A 21,574-nucleotide genomic window follows, 5' to 3' on the forward strand; every position below is an offset into this window, starting at 1 on the left:
ATTATATTTACACAAACTTGAAAACTTTTTTTAATTATGTTCAAAAATTAATAATTTGTATTTATGGTTAAAATATTTTAAATACACAATTATGAAATCTTTTGGAAATTTATTTTCTTTTTTCAATAATATATTTTATTTTAAAAAATACAAAATTAAAATTTTTTTTGAAATACTCTTTTAAACTTCTTTCTTAAAATTCTTATTTTCAAACATATTTATGAGTTTTTAATAAATAATTTTTTATAATAATTTTAGTATTATATTAATATATAATTAAAAATGTTTCTGGAAACCTTTTTTAGAATTCTTATATTTTATAATTTTCGAAAATATTTATTACGATTTATTTTTATAAAGTTGCATAGAAAAAACAGTACATTTTCTTGAAATAATTTTATTTTAAAGGTATTAAAGAAATTATTTTAAGTACACTCCTGATAATAATTTTCAAAAAATTTTGTGTGTATTTCTACAAGTCAGTAAATAATTAATAAAAATTCGATTGAGGTCTCTCTGAAAAAATAATAATAATTATGTGTGAAATCAAGGTAATATATTTTTTATAACAACTTCAATTTAAAAAAATATAAATACTCAATCCAACTTACCAAAAGTGAATAAACAATCTTCTTTGTTTTAAACATTTTTTTTGTTAGTATACAGTTTTAAAATTTGTGAGGTATAAAAAAAATACATATTGCTAATAATTTTGATACGTTCCTGTTCCATTGAGCCATTGAAGATCTCCATATCTACTACATACGTGTGTTTTTATTCTACGCGACAGCCCATTGAAACGAGACGGCATGGCATAATTTTATGTTCGCCAACAGATGCTGATTTTAATAAGATTCATTCCACGAAATTAATCCAACAAAGTGTAGTTTTAATTTTAGATGTTTCTTTTGATGTTCCCTTTTTGCTCTCGCGCTAGACGCTGTGTGTCCGTCTCAAATTTTCAAATATATCACAGTGTCCCGCCGCATCGCCGAATATCACACGAATTAATTTGCCCGACATTAAAATAATTGCCATTATTTTGCGGCGTACCAATTAAAACCGGTCCGAACGGGGGGAATGGCACGTCGGTACGTGAACCGTGCCGCGATTAGAGCCATTGATTATTGCTGATTGTGCGGATTAATTCGCGGCCAGATGGAATTTCGAGAGGGACGAGATTGGGGGGGCGCGGACAGTTATTGATACGTTACGGGGCCCCCCACGGACCGATATCTGTCCCGCTGTTTTCCCACGGACTCGCGCTTCCGACTCGTGACTCCAAACGCACCTGACAAATGGCCCACCGATATCTTTGCAGAAAACTTCCTCTCTCCTTTTCTCCACTGGCGATGGTTTGTTTTCAATTATGGCCATCGAAGGCGGTTCGCGTTTAGGATTATCTTAAATAGTTGACGCAATTTGAGGGATCGAGTTTTTGATTCGATTATTTTCAATTTAATCTTGAAGAGACATTTAGAAAGTTTATCTAAACTTACAAACTCGTACCCATTCATGCTAGCAGGACAAGATAGTGTCATCAATTATTTTAAATTTGAGGAACTGAGTTGACTTTAATCAGTAATATATGCCTTATTATTTAACTAAATCTTGGAGGAACCTTTAGAAAGGTTGTCTAGATGTTTGAGATAGAGAGTCGTATTAAAATAAGCAGGAAATTATCATTAAAAACTGCAGCAATTAGAGAAAGTAAGTGACTATAAACTTTTCAGCTGCTTTGTCTTTGATTATTGTAAGTTAAATCTCGAAAAAACCTTTGGAAAAGTTACTTAAACGCGTGACAGTTCCAAACTAAAACAGAATATGAATCTGAAATTGATAGATTTTATATTCATGTCTGTGTGTAATTAATTTGTGTTGGTATTGACCGAATGTACAGTCTTATTAAACTGAGAGATATTTGTTAGTAGGAAATAATATTGTCATCAATTATTTTAAATAGCTGCAGCAATTTGAGGAACTGAGTTGACTGTAATCAGTAATATATGTCTTATTCTTTAACTAAATCTAGGAGGAACCTTTAGAAAGGTTGTCTAGATGTTTGAGATAGAGAGTCCTATTAAAATAAGCAGTAAATTGTCATTAATAACTGCAGCAATTAGAGAAAGTAAGTTGACTGTAAACTTTTCAGCTGCCTTGTCATTGATTATTGTAAGTTCAATCTTTAAGAGACCTTTGGAAAGGTTGCTTAAACGCGTGACAGTTCCAAACTAAAACAGAATATGAATCTAAAATTGGTAGATTTTATATTCATGTGTGTGTAATTAATTTATGTTGGTATTGACCAAATGTACAGTCTTATTAAACTGAGAGATATTTGTTAGTAGGAAATGATATTATCATCAATTATTTTAAATAGCTACAGCAATTTGAGGAACTGAGTTGACTGTAATCAGTAATATATGCCTTATTCCTTGACTAAATATAGGAGGAACCTTTAGAAAGGTTGTCTAGATGTTTGAGATAGAGTCGTATTAAAATAAGCAGGAAATTATCATTAATAGCTGCAGCAATTAGGGAAAGTAAGTTGACTGTAAACTTTTCAGCTGCTTTCCCTGTGATTATTGTAAGTTAAATCTCGAAGAAACCTTTGAAAAGGTTGCTTAAATGCGTGACAGTTCCAAACTAAAACAGAATATGAATCTGAAATTGGTAGATTTTATATTCATGTGTGTGTGTAATTAATTTTTGTTGGTATTGACCGAATGTACAGTCCATTAAACTGAGAGATATTTGTTAGTAGGAAATAATATTGTCATCAATTATTTTAAATAGCTACAGCAATTTGAGGAACTGAGTTGAATGTAATCAATATTATATGCCTTGTTCTTTGACTAAATATAGGAGGAACCTTTAGAAAGGTTGTCTAGATGTTTGAGTTAGAGAGTCCTATTAAAATAAGCAGGAAATTGTCATTAATAGCTGCAGCAATTAGAGAAAGTAAGTTGACTGTAAACTTTTCAGCTGCCTTGTCTTTGATTATTGTAAGTTAATTCTTGAAAAAACCTTTGGAAAGGTTGCTTAAACGCGTGACAGTTCCAAATTAAAACAAAATATGAATCTGAAATTGGTAGATTTTATATTCATGTGTGTGTGTAATTAATTTTTGTTGGTATTGACCGAATGTACAGTCCATTAAACTGAGAGATATTTGTTAGTAGGAAATAATATTGTCATCAATTATTTTAAATAGCTGCAGCAATTTGAGGAACTGAGTTGACTGTAAACTTTTTAGCAGCCTTGTCCTTGATTATTTCCAATTAATTCTTGAAGAGACCTTTGGAAAAGTTGTCTAGACGTTTGACAGTTCGAAACTAGAATAGTTTGATTTTATATTCATGTGTACGTAGCTAATTTGTGTTTGTATTGATCGAACGGACAGACATATTAAAACGAGAGATATTTGTTAGCACGGAATGAATGTGATATTGCCATCAATCCATTGAACCGCGGTTATTTATTGATATAGTATAAAGCGGGCATATGTTCGGTAACTCGTCCCCGTCGAGTTGCGTGCCATAAATTATGTGAAAAAAAGGAATTGCGAGATTAAATTTCGATAAAACGGCGTGGTGTGTGCACGTCAAATTTAAATATCATGAGTACTTACAATTACAATTACCACAAATATTCAAGATGGCGCGGCATTTCGCTCGCAGATGCGCCGCAGATATTAATGTAATAACACACGCGCGGTCTGAGTTTTCGAACTAATCTCAATAAAATTATTTTGCGAAATTGTCCATAATTGGTCTGAGAAAATGGCAAGTAATTGCATTCTGAGAATCGCCAGTATCAGTTTATATATGTGAAATGCCTGAACACGACACAAACTCAATTTTACAGGCAGTGACGGGGCCAATTCTCTTTATCTCAGAACATGAATTTATGTGGACTTGAATGGTTTGAGTGGATTAGGAACATATTTTCTAATTCGGATACCTTATCTTTCATAATAATGATGAAACAGTCCATCAAATTATCCAATGTGTAATACCAAAGATTTTTAACATTTCTTAGTGTCCTGAAACACGAGATCATCTCTATGTGACCACTGAACTGAAATAAAAGTGAATTCTCTTTATCCTATTTTAACATAAATTTATTTGATTGAATTTATATTTTCATACAGAAACATCATTATGAAACAATTAACACTTTTGGCTCAAATGGGCTTTCTAATTCTAAAACATTATATTTGATGAAGCCCACAATTTACCTAATTCTCCTCTTTTTTCCATAAGATAAATTTCGATTTTAAAAGAATAACACCAAAAATGATGTGACATCAAATACACAAAACAATTTTAAATCTTTTATCATTTTTTATTGTACTTTCAGGATTATTTTCCCCTTAAAATTTCCTTTCAGATATTCAAGTTCAAGTCACCAATTGCAATGAACCTGTTTCGTGTCCATTTCTTACATATTATCCACATTCAAGTAAAATTATAGAATCCAGTAACAAAACAAAACGTCAACAAACTTCCGTATCACATTTCACATCTCCCATGACCAATATGCACCCAATATATAAAACGTGAGGGCAAACAATTTAGAATAACTTGTTTTGAAAATAATAATCAGGCACACAATAATGACCCGTTCCACCGTCACATTCGCCTGTACATAGTTGCAGTTTCGCGATTAAAATGCGTGATTTATACGTGCAGGTTGGTTTTTACTTCTTGCGTTTTGCTTTATGACCCGAGAAACTCGAGTCTAAAAATACGTATTTAAATTCGTTTACGGCCCAAGTGTAAATTACTGCGGTTTTGTTGCTATTGAAGTTCGTATTTTTCTTTTGCTTTTTCTGCGAGCACAAAGAGTTGTTAAAAATGTGCATTGATAGGTCGGAATGGAAATTTTATATCTCGATTATCGGACTGAGTCATAAAAGTGGTGTTGTTTCATTCGCGACTCGGATTGCGATCCAATTGTGAATGAATTGTGCGTTCATGTGGTCTGCTGCAAGAGAGTTTATCGTAAAACGATCGTCTGGAATGTTCTCATTTGGCGAATTTACCTCAGATGACGACAGTGATACGGACAAACTGTACATAGACGAGAATTATGTGCCTGAAGAGGATACGTCGAAAATCTGCAAGGAAATAACCAATCAGGTCGCGGCGGAAATGGCAAACGGTGATCCTGTTGACCAACTGAGAAATTGTTTTCAAATGGATAGATGTGGTGTGTCGTTGTCTCTTCCTCGGCCCAAAGAATCGTACAAAGAACACCAGGGCATACATCTGTACAACCCTTTTTATATGATGGTGATATTTTATATAAATGATTATAAATATTATCCTTACCACTATTTTTTGTAATGGAAATTTCATTTTTTACTAATTTATATTATTTTATATTAAAATAGTTATACATTAGAAAATTCCTTATATTCAATCAATATAAAATATAAAATAATCATATATGTATATTTATAATAATAATAATAATTAGAATACTTATTTAACTTATTTAATTTATTAAAAAATAGTGCCTTCTTTTTGTAATCAATAAATAAATTTACAGTTTTCAATTTTCAATGTATTATCTACTGAAAAATATATGTAACACTTTGTTTATGTTACAGCACTATCTGACGATAAATTTAATGTTCATATTTATATAGTTACGTCATTATTTTGCTACCGATATATCTTAGTAACAATAAGAAATATTTGATTAAATGTGATTAAAAATACTCAATTTTTAAATATAATATCAGTTTCACTTTGTAAAATGTGGGAGACCAAAATTCCTATACACAAGTTAAGTACTTTTAATTAAAATTTTGTTAGCTATTTACAAACAAATAAACTAATATTGTTTTATAATTTTCAGGTATGTATTTTATTAATTTACCATGGTGGTAAGTTTATCGGTGATAAATTATGTGAGATCCACACATAAAATGTGTGTAAGACTTCTTATTCCCTTAATAAATTTTAAATTGTAAATTCTCAATATCTAACCTAATATTTGCCTTAACAATGAAAAAAATTTATAATTTATAAAAAACAGTTTTAAAGTTTAATATTATAACCAAAAATTTACAAAAATCTTTGTGATTATTAATATTAATAATTATCATAAATATTTTTTCAGTTTCAAATATTATGAACAACTACTTTGGTAAAATTGCCAAAAATTGTATATTTTCAATTTACATATTGTATAATAATAATAATAATAATAATACGTTAAGTTTAAACAAAAAATGTTTTACATCATTGAATACAATCATTACATTTGTCACTATGAGGCAAAGAAACATAATATCATAACAAAAAATGATAACATTATTTAAAATTAATAATAGTTAATTTAGTATTGTCTATTTTAATTTAATTTAGTATTGTCTATTTTGTTAATTCTAAATTCTTTATCTCTATGGTTAATTATAAAAAGTCGCGTCGTAAAGCTTCTTGATTATAAAAATTTAATATAAAAATGCGTAAAATATTATGATTAATGTTAAAAAGTCACAAAAAATAAATAATAAAAGAATTCATGCAATTGTGTTACTACAGCCAAAAATTTTTCATCATTATAGAAATTTAATATAAAAAGTGGAAAATATTATGAATAATTTTAAAAGGTCGCAAAAAATAAATAATAAAAGAATGTATGCAAATATCCTTCAGAAAACAAAATTGTTACAGCAATTTTACAAAAATACTTCTTCATTATAGAAATTTAATATAAAAATGTGGAAAATATTATTATTAATTTTAAAAAGTCACGAAATATATATATGAAAAGAATTCATGCAGTTGTAATTCAAAAAACAATATATTACGGTCAAAAATTTTTGAAAAAATCTTTACTAAGTAAATTAATAATAATAATAATAAGAACTAATTATATGAATAAAGTCTACAGAGTTTCAAATATTGTGATGATTACTTCCACTTGAATAATTACTTCATAGTTAATTTTATTTTAATTTACACTACGTCTATAAAATAAGAATAATAATACATTATGTTTAAACAAAAAATGTTTTATTCGCTATAAAGCCAAGGATTATAATATCACAACCAAAAAAATACTAATACATCTTACCTATAATTAATAATATAATTAATAAGTTAATTTAAAATTATGTATGTATTTTAGTAATTATTTTCTCCATTTCAATATGTATTCTTGTCTAAAATTTTTAAGATTATGTTTATTTTTTATATATTTTTTCCAGTAACTTTATTCTAGTAGTGTGGAAAATAACATAATATCACTTACTAAAATAATAATGATTGACCGTTATGTTAACGGTTGATAAATTATAAAAGGGTAATAACGTGACCTACTGATATAATCCTTGTGAGAATCCCTGTTCCCTCAATAAATTGTGTACGTGTAAATTCCTATTAATTCCTTTAAATAGTACAGATCTTTCATGTAAATGGTAATGAGCTCTCTCACACTTTCCTGATGCAGCCCTAATGAGCCACGTAAACAGGTCTTTTAACTCGCCAGACGTAATACCAGCGTTATTCAATATCCACACACATTTCAATGTCCATGTTTACACAATTTGTTATTAAAAGCCAGAACATAAATCCAACGTTTGTTTAATGTAAGTTACCTGTCGCCGGGGCTTTTATTAACTTAGGACCGGCCGTGGAAAAAGCCTTTCAAAAATTCGACTTTTATTGATTTTAAAATTAAAGGCGTTCGTACGGCCAGTGAAAAACAAAATAAATATTTGCAATGAACCCCATCCCATCCACTTTATTCACCTACCGAAATGTTCGTTTTGGGACCGGACACGGCGTGACAGCAGCGTATTACATGTTTATCACGGACGCGACTCAATTTGTCGGGCGCAACGTCCATTTAATTTTTTTCGATTCTTATTTGTGTTGGCAACGCGTCAACTCAAATCAATCAATCGTCTTGGAGGGAATCAGGTGATTCACGATTATGTAAATAAGCGAGTAAAAATACATTCCAATACGAAAATAAATCGCTAATGAATGTCAAACGTTCAATTCACAAAGTGAATGTACCCACAATGAGATGAATATGTAACCGATGTTAATGTTAATGTTAAATCGTTTGGGTATTTAATATTGCATGTAATGGAGATTACAAAGCAATGAATCTGTATTTGCAATTATTGATTTGAGAGAGGATAATGGAACTGACCAACAAAGTTTGAAGCGAATTACCAATAAACTTATATTTACGATCAATAATGGGAAATAATGAAATTGAAAATTCACATTTATAATGAAGTGGACTGTTACAGCGAAACATAAATATTTTATTTTTAGAAATTTATTATGTGATGTTTTATATGAATACATCATTAATATTCACACATTTACAAAATCAAACCACAAATTAAGGAAAACATTATTCTGTCTTCTAAATTATTACTAATGTCACTCTACTATTCAGTTAATGTATCCACGCATAATTATCATTAATTCATTAACTTATATAATTTGTATAATTTTACTATTACACAAATTTAATTTAAAATTATAATATAATTATAATCTTTATAAATGACATATCCATTGAAATTTTGTATTGCAGAATTTTAAAAAATAATTTTAATTAATAATTGTGATTGTTTTTATTAAACTGATCCTAATTTTTAAGTAAGTGGAAATATTTATTATTAATTAAAGAAAAATATAATGAAAATCATAGCTGGAAAATATTCTTTGGTAACTATTAATTTAATTAATTTATAATAATTTAATATAAGGACATATTTTAAAGAGTTTGAGATTTATTTTATATTATTATATTATTTATTTATACCAAAAACCCTCTCCTTAATGTGTATAGTATAAAAAATAAAAGATACTTAAAATAAACACTATAGTAATTTTATATAATAATAATTGTTATGAGTGTGTAGATAAAAATAATCCTTATGCATAGTTAATTATTAATTCATCAAACTGACATTAAATGTTTAAATCTTTTAAATTCTACTAAATAGTTAAAAAATGTATTTGCAACTTGTTCTTACTTATTTATACCTTTTCAATCACTTTACTGTATGTATGTAACATACTCGAAATAAAAAGTATAATAATTTAATATAATAATAATTGTTATAAGTAAGTAGTTAATTAGTAATCCATCAAAATGACATTAAATGTTTAAAGCAAAGTTGATTAAAGGGCGTTAAACATTTTTTAAATTCTACTAAAAACTAACAAATATATGTGCAACTTGCTCTACTTATTTATACCTTTTCAATAACCGTTAAACTTAAATTGTTGTAAAAAATTTGGACTAGTTATCCTAATTTCCACTTTCTTTAATCAAATATTGGAGTTAGGGTAAGAATCCCTCACCTGTTAGACTAGTTGAAAACGGACACCAATTAGATTACTTACTTTATGTGTATAGTACAAAATAAAGAATATTGGAAATAAGAACTATAACAATTTTATAAAATTATAATTGTTGTACCTGTCTGGATAAAAATAATCCTTATTCGCAGTTTCTTATTAATTGATCAAAGTAACATTAAATGATTAAAGTAAATTTAAATAAAGGGTAACAAAAATCTTTTAAATTCTACTAACTAGTTAAAAATGTGTTTGCATCTCATTCTACTTAGTATACCTTTACAATAAGTTCATCTGTAAGATTAGTTGGAAACTGACACAAATTAGATTATTTACTCGTAATAAGAACTATAATAATTTTATAAAATTATAATTGTTATGAGTGAGTGAATAAAGATAATCCTTATTCACAATTACATATCAATAATTTATCAAACTGAGATTAAATGTTCAAAACAAAGTCAAATAAACGACGACAAAAATCCACTAAAGAGTTAAAAAATGTATCTGCAACTTGTTCCACTTATTTATAACTCTCCAATAACCGTCGCACTTAAGTAAAGACTTAAATTATCCTTAAAAGAAAAAAATGGGCTAGTTATCCTAATTTTCACAATGTTTAACCACACATCGGAGTTGGCGTAAAAATCCCTCACCTGTTAGACTAGTTGGAAACGGACACAAATTAGATTTCGATTCTTGGTGTTCAGTTCTTTGAGCCTGAAAATTGGTTTTGCTGCAGTTTTGGCTCGTTACATCGGAACCGCGATCTGGCTTAATAATTTTGATTATAGGGTCAGTAAAACTGACGTTTCGCCCGACTTGGAAAAAATTTCGACACGCAATAACCGATACAGTGGCAATGTGCATCACATGTGTTTTCCATTTTTTATTTTTTTATTTTAATTCCCGTCGAAAATAAAAATTAATAATAGACTGTGTTCGATGTTTTTGTACTATCAAATGTTGAATTCACCTGCTTTTTGCCAAAACTATTGACAAGGTGTAATTAATCGTACGGTGTATAAAAGCCAATTACTGTCAGTTTGAAAAGAACGCGAGCGCATGCAAATATTTGCAGCGTCCAAATGCAGTAGGTGGGTTGTTGTATTGTTGGGAAAAACCGGTCTTCATACGTCAAGCAATAAAAATCACTTATTACTAAACGCATGATTAATCGATCAAACAGTTTTATTGACACAAAACATTTTATATCTCCGGTTACCACGAATTCACATCAAAATCTGTTCCGACGAGTTCCACCGTCGATCTTGGAGGGTTTCGATCGATAAAACTTAAGGAACTAATACCGGATATGGCACCATTCATTGTATGCTAATACAAGAGGTTTTTATTTAATTTTTTGTTCTCGGGTTTCACCCTGCTGATTTTCCGTGCCACATGTCGCCAGAACCTAACCCAACCCTCCGAATATTCAATCGTAGCAGACCCATGGCTCAACAGTAGTCCGATTGATGTAAATCCGAGAGGAAATGATGCTGAAATATGCTAATAACTTGGGCCCGAATTTATTTTCGTTTGAACGTCCATTTGAATAGGGCTCTTCCCTTTCCATTATCGGTTGCTGTGAGGATTATTTAAATTAATTAATTAACCTGGGTTCGAAGAACTGAACGTTTTGATTCAAACCGTAAAATGTGAACTCAAAAAGTAATTTCGTGGCGCAATTGTCCAGAATGAAAGTCGAAACAACCGAGGTGAAACGTTTTAGCTGACAATGAGTGAAAATCTATTTTCACCACGTGCCAAATTAATAACTTTCCTAGCCCGACGTCCACCAAAAAAAACATAATTAATTGTTTAATTAATAGATTAGCATGCGGTCAAAATAATTTATTTGGACCCGGGCCAAGTCTCAGTCTCGGTACCGATGAATTAATTAATCTTAAAATTAAATTTAATTGCCGCAACCGAATCGAAAAGAAGGAAAGAAATAACAAATACCATTCGGTACAATCTAATCGCGACAACAATAAATTACAAAACACTGTCGGAATATCAAAACGCATATAAAAGCGCTTAGCACTAAAATTGTTTCATTATCGTTCCGTAATTAACCTAAAAACATTTGGCCTTGATTGTAACCTGCTTTGGTAGTAATTCAAGAAAACACCGAGGATAAAAAGTATTGTGTTGGGAAGCAACAAAGGACCCATTTATTTTTAGATTGATCGGGTCACGTGCTCGTGAGGTAGGTCGGAAATGACGTCACCGTATCGCCCACACGTACCGTACGACACGCATCCGAACATGAAAAATATCAATCAAATTAATTTCTGTGTAACCATTGTTTTTTTTAACGTGACATAATGGATAAAGTTTCTTTAACGAAAAACTCCTGTGCTTAATGAGGCAAAGTAAATACAACATAATCAGTTCCTATGGTACTATATATAAATATGAATTTGTTTATATTTTTATGTTAAGCTTTTTATTGACGTTGTTTTGGCTTGTTTGAAGGATTTTTTGGTTGCATCTAGATTTACTTGGATTTGAATCGAAATTAATGTTTAATTGGACATTATCATTAGTCAACATTTTCTAATATAAATAATTAAAAACGATGAGTGTTTTTCGTGTTAATTGATAAAGGATAAAGGTCATTAAGTAGGTTCTAAAAAATACTTTCGGAAACACCATTACAATTATATATCGCCATTGGTAGGTAAATTGATTTGACCTATTTTAAACTATTATTTCAGAATGGGAAAAATTTAAATTATTATACATAATATTGATGATTTTTAAAATTTTACTCTTATTTAAATTATTTTATATTAATTAATTAATTAATAGAAATAAATATTATTGACAAAAATGTCTTCAATTATTGGAAGGATAAATGCAGTTATGGCCATTAGTGGTAAAATTAATTTAACCATCACATTCTCAAATTTAACTTGTAAATTGTATAATCAAGAAGAATTATTAATTCAAACTAAGAAAGTTTTAAATTATCATACATGATTTTGATTGTACATTTTTATTTAAAAATGACATTTTCAAATAAAAATAACTATTATTGCTACAAATTATAAAAATTTCTTCAACTCTCTTTTGTTTATTGAAGATTGTGAAGTATATAGAAAGGAACTTCACAGAACAACAATGACATTATAGGTGACCATTAGTGGCAAAATTAATTTAACCAACATTGAAATCACATCACAAATTCTCAGATTTAACGTTTATGATTTTATAAAAATAATTAATTCAAAACAAGGGCGTTTTAAACTATTAAGCATAACTTTGACGACTTTTAAAATTATAGTTTAAATTACTTTATATTAATTATCTAATTAAAGTGTTATTGATATAAATAATAAAGATGTCTTCAACTTTTTCTATTGATTTATGGTCATGAAATAGTTGGGAAGGAACTTTAGGGAGCAACAATTTAATTGTAGGTTGCCATTGATGGTAAATCTAATTAACCTGTTTTAAACTCTCGTACCCAATTCTCAAATTTAACTACTAGAACGTATATGACCAATAAGAATTATTAATTTAAAACGAGAAATTATTATATTATTATACATTGATTGAATTTTTAAAATTTAATTATAATATTAATTACTACACAATTAAATATAAAATTATTTGTAATAATTAATTAATTGTAAATGATGACATTTTCAAATAGAAATAAGTAATATTGTTTGTATACAATTATGCGATTAGGTAAAACAAGGATACAAAACACTCATATGCAGTAATATAATATCTACAAAAAGGAAGTGTATTTGTTGGATACAAAATATCTTATCTGCATAATTCTAGGAAATATAATTACCTGTTTTAAATTATTCTTTTTACTTTAATAGTACAAAACAGCGATTATATGTATTTATTGTTATTATTTTCCTGTTATTAGATTTTAGATAAGAGAACTTGTTAATAATAATTGTAAATAAACTAAATTGCAATTATGTCCATTTTATTATTTTCAATAAATACATAATATATATTTTTTCAATTTAATGCAATTATTATTAATTGTAAGCAATTCACCATAGTAATTTAATTACAAATAAGAAAGAATGTGAAAAAATTAATATTAATTTCTGTTAGGAAAGAGTTAGATGTTGTTACTTTGTCTGAAAAAAATTTCATGCTTCATCTATGTCGTATCAAATGTCAAATTAAAGATAAATAAAACGTTGATTGTTGTTTTTAATCAAGCATTTATGACTGATACCTTTTTAACAACGTGCAACTAAAAGCAATATACATACATAGTTATTGTTTTTGTTGTGAACATTGCGAATCTTGTGTACGTGTTTTATTTCAGTTTTATTGAAAATTATTACGTCAAGCCGTAAATTATACGTTCCTTTTATATCGAATGACATTAATTTGGCTTAATTATCTTCAAGGTTGTATTACACGTAACGTAATCTGGAGAAGACTTATTAGAGTTTGGTTTAATATTAGAAATTCACCCTTTCTTAATGCCAATTGATTTTGTATCAATTTATACGACGGTATTGCATAGTATTTACAAAGAAATTTAAGTTACGGGATGTTTGTAGAATCAAGGCCGTACGACTTCCTAGTTTTGTGATTGTGTGTATTTAACTAGTCACATAAATCTAGGTAATCTTTCTTGAACAATTCACAAAAATGTCGTTTCCGGTGACGTCAATTACAAAACATTACACTATCAGCAGTGAAATGGATTCATAAAGAGAAACCCATTTTATTAATCTCAAACATTAAACGGGTTTGTCGAGCGTGTTGTTTGTTCCTCACAAATTCCTTTAATTAACATCAATCCGAAGCGGATATTTCTTTTGATTTTCAGTAAAAGCACTGTTTGTACGTACTGGAAGAGCTCACTCGATATTAACGGTACTACCTGTCGTAGTCTTTGCATGGGCTAAATGTAATATTTTTTCTACCTGAACTTAAAAATATTATTGCTTCTTATTATTATAATGACAAAATTCGCTTGTGTTTCTGGGAAAAAACTGCCACGGGTCGTTTAACATTTAATTTCGGTTTAGCAAGACTGCACCATTGTTGTTTGGCATTTGCATTTTTTTCAGATCAGACATTATTGAATCTCCGTCTGGCTTTTTACCACGACGTTGAGCCGGCCAAAAATGACAATTTCGTCACCAGATGTGACTTTTGTGTCGCCATAAACTCACGGGCTTACGCTCGGAACATTCCTCGACATTATCTTGCCTTGTTATCTGACCTGAACGGGCTCGGTGGCAATTCGAAATGTTTTTATGTCATCAATTAGGCAAAGAACATGATAATATAAAGGTCCTCGATGGACATAATAATCAATCAGTCTCAGAAATGCACTTTTTTGGGTTCGATCGAATCAATAATCGTAAGAAATCTTATATTTTATGATTTACCTGTAATCCAATTTCATAAAATTGCATTATACGTATAAATATTTTTATAATTGAATATATAACATGCAAAACTCGGGAAACCCAATAAAAGCAGATACCACAGTATGAGTATTATTAATAATATTACATTGCTGTACACTGATTTTTTTCAAGTTTGTTGTAGACTTAATTTCCCGTTCGTTACAGGTTTCAATTAATTTAAATCCCACTTTTTACCTATTCTATTTAACGTACGATTCTGTCGGTTGTCTCGTCGTATTTGACAAGGCTGTAACATTTTACTTCCACTCTTATCTACACGCCCATATTAATATTTATTTAAAATTAAATATTAATTTAATTTATGTATGTATGATTTTTTAATTTCTGTTGAATTTATAATTACTCCTAATAATGTTTAATTTTTAATTTGGTTAAAATTTTCCATTATCTACAAGCGCCATATTGCCAAATTCATATAATTAATAGCATTTCTTTATTATGCATTTGTATACAATATTTTTGAATAATTTGTAAAGTTTTAAAATTAATGTGTTTTACATAAATTATGTGTATAATGTGTAATAATGTAACGCACATTAAATAAATGTAAGTTAAATATATTATGGGCATAATTTATGGTCTTACACTAAAACTTATAAATACAACATAAATAAGTCTTATTTATATTCTTTAAAATATTAAATAATTTGCAAAATATAATACAGAAAATTTCAATTAATTTTAACTGTAATTAATTTTTTCAGTTGAAATTATATCTTAGTATTTCATATAAAAATGTTATAATTATTATCATATTGTTAAATTTTAATAACTAAAAAAATTAATTTAATTATTGATTAATTTTTAATCTACATTTGAATTTGCATTTAAAAATGGACAACTTTTATAAAGAAATTATTTTTCTTCGGGGAAATTTATTAGAAAAGTACAATTTATTTTTTCTTTATTACTTGAATTATTCCTTGTTTGTTTATTTTATCGTGCTGTATATATTTTTCTTTACTGAATAGGCATATTTTAATATTTAATTATAATAAAATTTCTGTTGATTAAATATAAAAAAATTATCAATGTTGGTTGTTGTTTTATTTATTGAATAATTTTATACATGTATTTTAAGAAATTAATTAAAAAGTGTAAAATAATATTTATAATTGATATAAGCTGCGTATATGTTAAGCTTGTCTTACATTTAATGTTTTGTTTAATCTCTCAATGTCTGGTAACAGTTATAAAAGGATTATAATAGTAGATCTGTTAGATTGTATTTGCAATAATTTTCTTTATGGCACCATGTCGTCTAACTGTAACCGTAATTATCATTCATGATAACCAGAAGAAAAGTTTGTTGTAAAACATATTAATAAGAAACTTAATGCCCACATAAATTTAAAATTTTAATATAAACACAAATTAATAATTTCACATCGGCGATAAAAAATGAATATCATAAAAGTAATTATGCATTTCCCATGCAAAAATTATGATTGCGTTATGAAAATGGATTTTAAATTAAATTTGTTTTCGAATTGCTAATTTTAATATCAACAGAAATTAAATCCATTATTAAAAACATTAAACATTTTATTGCCGCATTTTAATTATTTATTACAATAACTTTGCTTGCTTGTAATAGGCGTTGGACTCGTTAACCGACGCACCATCATACGTAATCATCAGCAACAATCAGCGTTTTACATGCAAAAAGGACCTCACATCCAACAATGCCATAAGATAATTATGCATCAAATGCGACTGTGACTGTGACTGTTTTTATTTGGAAAAGGAAAATCATTAAGCATTTTACCGGGGACCCATCGGTATGAGTCAATAAACCCGCCACAGTTAAATCCATGCCCAAACAAACACCCAATTTCCACGAATTGTGCCGTGCCGGCATCCTTTCATTCACGCTGCTTTTCAATAGGGAGACCTGCATCGCAACTTCTGAAATCGACCACCAATTTACCAGACAGAGACGGATACAAATATCCACCTCGTGGATTGTGTGGGTCAGGCGCCAACTATTGATACTTCAACTTGAACTTCCTTTTGAATGCGTTGATGCACTAGAGATGCTTTAGAACGGTCACAGACGCAGACTAATTTATTGCAATATTTCATTTGAATTTTGCTTGCTTGGATCGTGTCTTGTGGATAGGACGACCGATTTACGAGCATCTTTCCATCACGTGACAACCACGTTAGATTGTATTAATATAAACAAATAAATTTTGTTCTAATTTACTTTAATTTTTTAATGTTGGGTGTCCAACAATATTTTATGATTGAGGCGTTTGTTGATTTATGATCGGAGCCAATATTATTTCAGAGCAGCTCATCAAAACACTTTTCACCTGTTCCGCAGCATTCCAACTTCAAAATTCGACATCGGTAAATAAATATTAATTAAATATCTGAAATCGTTGCCGCTCTACTTTATGTAAATATGTTTAGGGTTTTGTTATTTTTTTTTTCGGCACCTCGGTTAGATTAGCCGTCCTGGGCCGAGCAGGTCAGGCATATTGAACAAGGGTGGTCCTATTTGATTTTTACATAAACACTCCCTAAATTTGTATACAGGCCATTATATAACACCAGTGGCGTCATATAACCTGTTGGTTTTTACATTAGATTCAATGGATTTTAGATGCATCTCAATGGTTAATATAATGAGTCCACTGTTGGAGGTGGGTTGTCAGTAGATCTTAAAAAGGGTTGCTTTTCCATCGATGCTATCTTGAATTAGGAATATGTTTATGTTGTTGTTAATAAAATTTAACGTGAACAGTCCCTAATATTTTGCTATTTGTTTCAGTCTCACAATGAGGAAGATATTATAAGTGAAGGTGAAGGTTCACCGAGAGATCATGAAGATCAAGACAGTTGCGACGATATGCGTCGACACAGTATGATGAATGATCACGTGGATGTTCTCGCTAAGCTGAAGATGCAAGTGCGTGACATCAAGGTAGGGGTAAGTTTCAAACTTTATGTCCTCCTCGAAAAAGCAGACAACACATTTTTCAAATTGTATTCCAAATTATTTGTCTACGTAATTATAACTACTCGATGCATCGATACATAAAAAATATGGTCAATTAAATTCTGTAACTAGTGTTCATGTGTGTTGGCGTGAGACTTTTAGAACATTAAGTCGTGTGATAAAAACTGAAATGACAACATAGCAGGTCGCCGTCTTTGTCTTATTTACTTATTAGAACATTCGTCTTTGTTTAGCGCACGCAAACACTTATTTAAAGACACTGATTTACTAAATCAGTATGTAACTTAAACAAACGTGAAATAAGTATATTAATTATTGAAAAACGTTTTCGCATTTTGTAACCGTACAGAAGACTAACATTTTTTTTTTTGCAAAGTGTCCTGTGTAAATATTTAATTTCTCGGATTTAAAATATCTCGCCGTCGAAATAGAAATTTTATTTCCATAAATCAGACTGATAACTTAATAATGCACTGACTCACAAAATATTCACAATGTATTGTTAATGTACTTGAATTGAATTGTCGCTCTGATAGATCAGCTGTTATTTGACAAAGCGAAATTTACAAGAAAATGTTAGAGGAAGATTTATTTTCTTTCGACGAAGATAGTGATAGTGATTTGTTGTACATCGTAGAAGATGATTCAAATAATGTCAGAGTTACGAATGATGGTCCGAGAAGAAAAACCAGAGACTCTCTCACAGATCAAGTAATGCAGAATTTGTTCGATGAGATATCCTCATTGGATTACAACAAGGGCATCATAGATGGTAATGAAGATAATTTGAAAAAGTGTTTGTCTCCTTTTAACATTTGCAAAATGAACAATGAGGGAGTAAGTATACGAGTCCCTTTGCTTCATCTACCTTATGTCGTTACGTGCACAGTACAACAGAGACAAATCCGTTTTTGCAGGACGACTTCGAGAATGGTCCCCGCACCTTGAACTACCCGCGGGGCCTCAGCGGCGGGGGCGGCGGCGGCGGTACTGGTGGGGGGCCGGACACCTTCCAGTTGCCGGTGCCGTTCCCGTTCCCACATCCGGCGGCCGCTTTCCTGCCGCCCATGGCCCCGCAGGCGGCGGCGCCCTCGAGCGGCAGCTCTCACTCCTCCGAGGGTAGCGCCTCCTCACAACACACCTGGTCCTTCGAGGAGCAATTCAAACAGGTGCGTCAGGTAGGTCGATTAGACTAGAATTTAGATATTAAGGCATTTTGTTTTGTTGATAGATATGCTTTATCTGTGTGTCCATGTGTTTGGGTGATTGGCTGCTGGTTAACACAACAATGACTGAGAGTTGTTATAAAATTGTTTTATTTAAACAGAAAACGCCTACCTTGTGGTTTTCTTTAATCTTTACAGATATTTAAGTAAAAATAAGTAAAAGGTTCCAGAAATGAATATTATTATTATGAAATTACTTCAGAAATTCGGTTTTTAAAACACCTTTAAAATAAATTTTGCTTACTTTTTTAATATTACTGGAATATTTAAATAATAATTATTTTTTCTGTTCATCACTTATATTTTTATTTTTCCAAATGTTGATGAGGTTGGTTGGTTAAGACTATTTTTGAAATAATGAAGTTAAATTATGATGATGGTTTTTGATATATACTAAAATTTAGTTGAATAGTAATTTTCATTTATAATTACAAATATATACAAGCTGATCAGTAAGCAATGGAACATGTTAATTTGATTAAAAAATCTATTATCTATACTGTGTTAAAAAGTTATACATAAAGTGTTGGAACCTATTATGGAAATATGGTTCATTTTGTCTTATAAAAGGATATTTGTAAATATTAAAATGGCAAAAACATTGGGTACATTTTTAATTTTTTTTATTTAAAATTAGAAGTTAACGTTCATTTTTTAGTAACTTAATAGTACTAACATCATTATTCAAAATTGTATTTAAATTTTATATTTAAATATATAAGAGTTGGCTTATTCCACTTTTTAATGGACAAGAATGTTAATCTCTTCTTTTCATTTGTAGCAGTTTTGTAATGATTTTCTCGCATTCATATCGACATAAGTCACAGGATTTGCCAGTTTAACAGCACATAATTTCATCGCGCAAGGAATTACAGTGCACTTTTTAAAATTTATTTATCGTAAAAGTCCAACTTTTACGTCCTCGTCTCTATTATTAGGCCGAAGAAGAACTGCCTTATTCACGTCGAGCTTAATTTGTGTCTAAATGTTGAAAGTGTACACCAAACACTATTATAATTTGGCATAATATAATTTGATATTTTATAGCTCTCGGAATGATTTAGGGTTATTAAAAATTAACTTATTGTACAGTCCGGGCCTCTAATACCGCGCCATGATCCCACATTTGGATATAAATCAAGAACATTTGTTGCTGGGCTTTTTGTCTGCGTCGTTTTACGATTGGCAAATTATACAGAACTGTTCGAACCGTACGGTAATTACTCACTGTAATTGTCCGGAATATCGGCAAAAGTTTATTTGTAACGTGAAATAATAATAATAATACAAATAATAATGCGGTCAAGATCCTAGTTAAAAGGGTTATTAATAGTGTTTGAGGAACTGTCCGTTCCAGACATCATTGTGTTCGTCTTCTTAGGATTTTGTTTTTCGATACGACCTTGATGCTTATTTTTTACGATTGCTAAATTCGCCGATAATTTTTTTTAAACGCTTTACACAACTGTAAAGAATATCACAATACGTATTGAGGTATCACTAGAATTTATAATTCCAACAGTTATCGAGTAAATTTGCATTTGTTTATTACACGGAGACCCAATTTATATATTTTATCAAAGCCTAGACATGCCATCAAACCAATTAAATAATAATTGAATAAATTACAATATATGAATTATTACCGGCACTATTTTTAGTTATGACAATGATAATATTGTCGAAAACACGAATATTTTGAAATCGACAGGAAACTACACAGTACTGAACTGTTGTTTGTGTGGGCTTCAGATCCACGATTAAATTACATAAGTTCATGCAAAAATGACAGCCGTACTTATTATTGTATTTTATTCATGCATCGGAATTAAACCTTTGCAATTTATACATTCAAATTCGTACATCTCCCAGACGCACATTAAGAGCTTTATATTAAAATATAATAACACCTACGGTGTGGTGTCAACTTTATATTCTTCTGTATAATAAGTCACTGGAAATTGGCCGAGATGAATAAGTAGCCTGAATAATAAACTGCGATGTGGTATTAACAAAGTGTAATTGAAGTCAATTAATTATACATTACACTTTAGAAATTACTTTTATAATTGGTGTTTACTTGGGGCCTTGTTCGAGAAATCTTACAGTTTTTATTTCAGACGTTACAATGTAAATATAGCCTCAAAGTGATTGAGTCTGTTACATCTTTATTAAAAGTTAATGTAAAACAAATATTAGAATACATTTAAAATAATAACTATTTTTTACAATAATTTTAATATAAATGAAAGAATTTTGTCATTGTTTTTTTAAGAAAATTTGCCTCTATCTATTCATAAATATGGAAAAATATATCTGCCAAATACATATTGCTTCAGTGTTGTTGTGGTCGATAAAAATAATATATAATAAATAAATTGTTTTTAAACATAATTTTGCTATAAATATAAAATACGGCACTGAAGTTTTTTAATTTTTTTTCTCAGTCTATTCATGAAGAAAACTGAAATTTGAATTAAATCAAATTTTAGTAGAATAGAAGATTTTTGTCGAATTATTTGGTCCAACAAAATAAGTATATCCTCAATGTTGTTGTGGTCTATAATTTCTTTATAAGAGTAAATCAAAATCTTTAAA

General features: G+C 29.4%; 1 protein-coding gene across 3 annotated transcripts in view; it reads left to right on the top strand.

Annotated features, from left to right (window-relative positions):
* LOC109608519 (protein dead ringer) overlaps window positions 1-21,574 on the top strand; it is a 105,039-nt gene that overhangs the window by 38,682 nt on the left and 44,783 nt on the right. Inside the window, exons 2-3 of one of the 3 annotated variants that reach the window (XM_020024958.2) lie at window positions 17,562-17,720; window positions 18,668-18,919. In XM_020024958.2, coding sequence (XP_019880517.1) covers window positions 17,562-17,720; window positions 18,668-18,919 — 411 coding nt within the window. Of the gene's footprint in view, window positions 1-17,561; window positions 17,721-18,667; window positions 18,929-21,574 lie in introns of all 3 variants that reach the window. The other 2 variants (XM_020024957.2, XM_020024956.2) reach the window with 2 other exon arrangements.

Source organism: Aethina tumida, chromosome 1, assembly GCF_024364675.1.
Source record: "Aethina tumida isolate Nest 87 chromosome 1, icAetTumi1.1, whole genome shotgun sequence".
Taxonomy (NCBI): domain Eukaryota; kingdom Metazoa; phylum Arthropoda; class Insecta; order Coleoptera; family Nitidulidae; genus Aethina; species Aethina tumida.